At 42.5% G+C, this 5254-nt stretch overlaps 1 protein-coding gene across 1 annotated transcript; it reads left to right on the top strand.

Moving 5' to 3' along the window:
* Positions 1-265: 265 nt before the first annotated feature.
* On the top strand, positions 266-4839 carry MB21D2 (Mab-21 domain containing 2). The gene has a single exon (XM_081811456.1). The coding sequence runs from the start codon at positions 2010-2012 to the stop codon at positions 3270-3272; it is 1263 nt and encodes a 420-aa protein (XP_081667582.1). The 5' UTR covers positions 266-2009; the 3' UTR covers positions 3273-4839.
* The last annotated feature ends 415 nt before the right edge of the window (positions 4840-5254 follow it).

The following is a 5254-nucleotide window of genomic DNA, read 5'->3' as shown; positions in this document are numbered from 1 at the left end:
GTATCCCCCACCCTCACCCCAGACACAGGACATGACTGTGGTTGAGCTGGCTTTTTGCAGCCAATCTTTAAGGGATTGCATTGACAGATTCCCAGCCACTGAGACACGAAGTCCTTTATTGAGAAGGGATCTGGGTGGCATAGCACAAGGCATGTAAAAAACAGCCTCAGAAGTCAGGTACGCTGGATTCTCTTTCTGACTAATTGTGGATTCTTTAAAGTTGGATAGTTTTTGATTGCTTTAAAACAAAAGTGATAGCTTGCTATATTTCTAGTTATATGTAAGGAAATGGTACTAAATAAGAGTTTTTCATGGTTAATATGGCTTGGAAAATAGGATTTTAAAGAATGAAAAGAGCACATTTTTATTTCATTTGAGTATTAAATCCTGAAATAAAATGGTAGCATAAACACATACACAAGGCTTATTTATTTGCATTGGAGTTATCCTATGAATAATAAACTATGTTGATTAAAAGTAATTGTGGTGAATAAGGGAATTGTAGTTTGCGATAGTTCTTTGCGATCTTTGGAGAAAAGATTAAATAAGTCACTGATGCTGGCAGGGAGGGGACATTTGTATGTCAATGGAGCAGTCATTTACATTTAGTCCATAATTATTTAAGCTCTTCATGGTTAAGTCCCATTAATTCCTTCTGTTTGTTCCTTTGCCATCCAGTCTTAGCTCCAGTTGTGCACCTGCTGGGTGCAGAGCCCAATGCCTGCCTAATACGTGGTCCGTATTAAAGAGCTCACGTTAGCATCCAAAAATCACACTTTTTATGTCACCACCAATCTTACCAGAACACATACCATTTGGGAAGATACTAAGCTCATGGTACAAGAAATGAGTTTTCTAAAATTTAGCATTTTTTGGAAAGCTCCAGTTTTTTTCATTGTCAATAAATATTTTAGTTGTTTTTGCAAAGACAGGCTAACTTTGTTCATTTTTTAATGAAAATGTCTAGCAGATACCCAAGTTTGAATGCCCATAGTTGATCAGTTGTTCTTTAAAGTAAAAATGGTCTTGCATGAACAAAGCTGCTAACTTAGCCCACAGCTCCAACACAGGGCACTTTTCTTGAAGACAGCTTTTGTATTTCAGTATGAGGCAGAAGCGCTCTATGGTCACTTGCCATTTTGTTGCACAGAACACTAGAAAGGTGGCTCTAGAGTTGGGATTTAAGAAAAATTAACCCATTTTTCTTTTCCATTAGGGATTTCTTCAGTGCAACTGAACTTTTTTTTTTTTAAATGCTAGTACATGTCATCAATAAAGAGTCCAGTGACTGCCATTGTAAATTTGGTGCCACTGTCTTCACGAAGGCCTAGCACTTTGACCCGCCATTTGCTTTTGTCCCATCAAGAGTCAGTTCAAGTTTCAACACAGTAAACAAGGCTAATAACGTGTTAGTGTTATTGTGGAAAGAGTTGTGACCTCACTACCCCCTGACAGTGCCCCACATTCAGTGTCCACAGCCCACACTGAGAATCGCCAGGATAGAGGAAGGTTTAAACAGGAAGAGCCTAGGGGTGGGAGGCTGTTTGGGCAAGAGATAAAAGAGCCTGGCTTTATATGATGGCAGCAGAGATGGAGAACAGGCAAGGAGTGAGAAATGTCACAGGGGTTATGTAGATAAAGTTTGGCTGTAGAAGCCAACAAAACTTGAAGCTTACTGAGGTGTTCAGCTTGAATGACCTATGGATGGCAATGCCACTAACCAAGGTGATGACCGGGGGAAGAAGAGCCCTGGTTTATGATTAAGAAAGATACTGCTCTTGCCACAAAAGAAAATCTGTCATAATTCTCCCACTTGGTAAAGGATGTATTCTATCACCGATGAGAAAGAACAAAGTATACTGCTGACTGGGCCCATGTAGCAGCCTAAAATCTGATTTTGTACTTCTAATGAATAGTGGGTCTTAGAAACTCAACATGTTCTATTCTGATGCAAAAGACTCTGGTGTCTGTGTTTCTTATAATAGTGTTTTCTCTTTCTGTTTCTAGGAATGGTGCAAAAGCTGGACCAAAAACTTCCAGTGGCCAATGAGTACCTGTTGCTCTCTGGGGGAGTCCGGGAAGGCGTGGTGGACCTGGACTTAGATGAGCTTAATGTCTATGCCCGGGGGACAGACTATGATATGGACTTCACTCTTCTGGTGCCAGCCCTTAAGCTGCATGACCGTAATCAGCCTGTGACACTCGATATGCGCCACTCAGCCTTGTGCCACTCCTGGCTGAGCCTCCGGCTCTTTGATGAGGGGACAATCAGTAAGTGGAAAGACTGCTGCACCATTGTGGATCACATCAATGGTGCCACCAACTACTTCTTCTCCCCAACCAAAGTGGCCGACTGGTTCTATGACTCCATCAGCATTGTCCTATCAGAGATCCAGAAGAAACCCCAGCGAGGGATGCCGAAGGTGGAAAAGGTAGAAAAGAACGGGACCATAATCTCCATCATCCTGGGTGTGGGGAGCAGTCGCATGTTGTATGATATTGTCCCCGTGGTATCTTTCAAAGGCTGGCCTGCAGTGGCCCAGAGCTGGCTCATGGAGAACCACTTTTGGGATGGGAAGATCACCGAGGAAGAGGTCATCAGTGGGTTTTACTTGGTGCCTGCTTGCTCCTACAAGGGCAAGAAGGACAATGAATGGCGGCTGTCCTTCGCCAGGAGCGAGGTGCAGCTGAAGAAGTGCATCTCCAGTAGCCTAATGCAGGCCTACCAGGCGTGCAAAGCCATCATCATTAAACTCCTGTCCCGGCCCAAGGCCATCAGCCCCTATCACCTGCGGAGCATGATGCTCTGGGCCTGTGACAGACTTCCTGCCAACTACTTGGCCCAAGAAGACTATGCAGCCCACTTTTTGCTGGGCCTCATTGATGACCTCCAACACTGTCTGGTCAACAAGATGTGCCCCAATTATTTCATCCCTCAGTGCAACATGCTGGAGCACCTGTCGGAGGAGACCGTCATGCTCCACGCGCGAAAGCTCTCCTCTGTCCGCTCAGACCCGGCCGAGCACTTGCGCACTGCCATCGAGCACGTCAAGGCGGCCAACCGGCTGACGCTGGAGCTCCAGAGGCGAGGGAGCACCACTAGCATCCCCTCCCCGCAGTCCGACGGAGGGGACCCCAACCAGCCCGATGACCGTTTGGCCAAAAAACTGCAACAGCTAGTGACTGAGAACCCGGGGAAGTCCATCTCTGTCTTTATTAACCCTGATGATGTCACGAGGCCCCATTTCAGAATCGATGATAAATTTTTCTGAGCATTTTGCTGCCTTTTTTCTTTTTTTTCTTTTTCCTGGTTCTAAAACTCTCATAATGTGTAGTGTGGTTTGTGATGCCGACTTTCCGTTTTTTACATATCCAGCCTAGATTGGATCTGTTAAGAACACATTTTAAGTTTCCTGGTTCTGCAGGACAGTGCAGGCTCTGAAACAGTATATTACTATTTCATATTCTGCCTCTGATTTTGTTGTTTACTTTTTGTCGTTATTGTCACATTGTTTTTGGTTTTGGTTTTTTTAAGGAGAACTTGAGCCATAGATGAAAATGCCCATGAATTCTCTTGCTTTTTACTGTTCCATGCTTTGTGCAAATTTGTTAATGAGGATAGGGCAACAGATCTCTTTCTGACGCTTCAGGATTCTTTTTTTTTTTTTTTTTTTAATGAGCTTTCATCACTACAGACATTTGAGAATCATCTGAACCTGGAAACTGCCTGGTATGCTAGCTGGATTTCTTTCTTTTGACCGGTGACCAGAGTAGTTTCCCTCTTTCCACCAAACAATGTAGACTTTGAAAGTGATAATGCTACCAGTTGTGTTTTGGAGCAACTTCATTGAATGTAATTGTCCTCAGATCAGAACCTTGGATGGTTTGGAGGCTGTGTTTGACAACTTTCCAAACAGAATTAAGGTTTCCAAATGGTAGTTTTAGCGTGTGTAATTATTTGAAGCCTTATTTAAATCCTATTAAAGAACATACCATTATAATATGTTATTTGCACTAATGAAATCTTGGCCATTGTCAGAGTTCCGATGTGTGTGTTTCAATATAAATTGACATCCACTGTTGAAATGCTATCATTTTTTTTTTTTATTTAGCACATTTCTCTCAATCAATAGAATGATTCTTTGCATTTGTTTCGTTCTCCTTTAATTGTGGGGTCCTGTTTTGCCCTCTTTGATATTCCTGGTTCCTGTCTCACTGAGAGAAGTTTGTGAAGCTTTACACCTGCTTAGTGACCATACAAAGCTGGAGAAAATATATACTTGATAGAGTAGGTGTCTTTGTATGTACTGCTTTTGGGGTTATAGAGGTAAGCTTTTTTTGTAAAGTCTCTTTGCTTCTACTGGGAGTTGTGGGGAAAACTGGCAGAAAGGATTTATAATCCCCAAATAGAAGATAGCATGCCTGTTCAAAAGCAGGTGTTTCTATAGAACAGGAACGAGGACATATCTGTGGGTGGTAGCTTCGTGTGGAGGTGTCTTATCTTCATGAATGAAATCACTTGCCAGGTTTAGATACCGCAAGGCATTGGCTCCTTGTTTTGGTATGGACTCATGGCAAACTGTGGTGTTTGAGAGGTCAGGGGCCCTGCTGATATCTCAAAGGATGACCATGATGTCTACTATTGGAAAGGTCGAGCAACATTTTGGATTTGATCTCGAATGTCCAGACTCACAGGTTGGATTTTGGCCAATTGAAATCCGGCATATGCGGTCTTGGGTTTTTGCATGGGAATTAATGTAATGCTTATAACTGAAAATGAAATCATTCAACCATCTTAAGTCAAACACAAAATAATAAAGAAACATACTGGCCTTGGAATTTTGTTGTTATTGCTGTTGTTAGTTTGTGATCCAGAAACTATTAGTAATACCAACAATGATTTTCAGTAAATTACAGCACCGGATTTGCTGTTGTCTTTCAGACCAGATGTCCATGTAGTGAACATTTAGTATTCATTTGTCCATTTCCCCAGCTTTCCTACTAGTATCTACCTGTCTTCTACATAATCTTTGTCCTTCTCATGAAATGACTCCATCCCCAGTTCCAGACATGGTATAAACCAATTGACATAACTATTTCCTTGGCCACAGTGATTAGCTAGGGATTTGTCATATGATGTGAGCTGTTCCAATCAGGGACATGCTCAGGATTCTAGCTTGAAATTCTGGGGAAGACGCAGGCCTCCAGATGTGGAAGACGAAGCACTTGTCCTCTGTCACTCTGATAGCTATCA

Source organism: Leptonychotes weddellii, unplaced genomic scaffold (assembly GCF_054177405.1).
Source record: "Leptonychotes weddellii isolate Sample4059 unplaced genomic scaffold, ASM5417740v2 HiC_scaffold_7770, whole genome shotgun sequence".
In the NCBI taxonomy this organism is placed as follows: Eukaryota; Metazoa; Chordata; class Mammalia; order Carnivora; family Phocidae; genus Leptonychotes; species Leptonychotes weddellii.
Note: the sequence above shows the minus strand (reverse complement) of the source record. Positions and strands in the feature narration are given on the sequence as shown.

What these genes read in the sequence shown, in the direction of transcription:
- MB21D2 (XM_081811456.1), top strand. Translation starts at nt 2,010, where the DNA reads ATGGTGCAAAAGCTGGACCAAAAACTTCCAGTGGCCAATGAGTACCTG.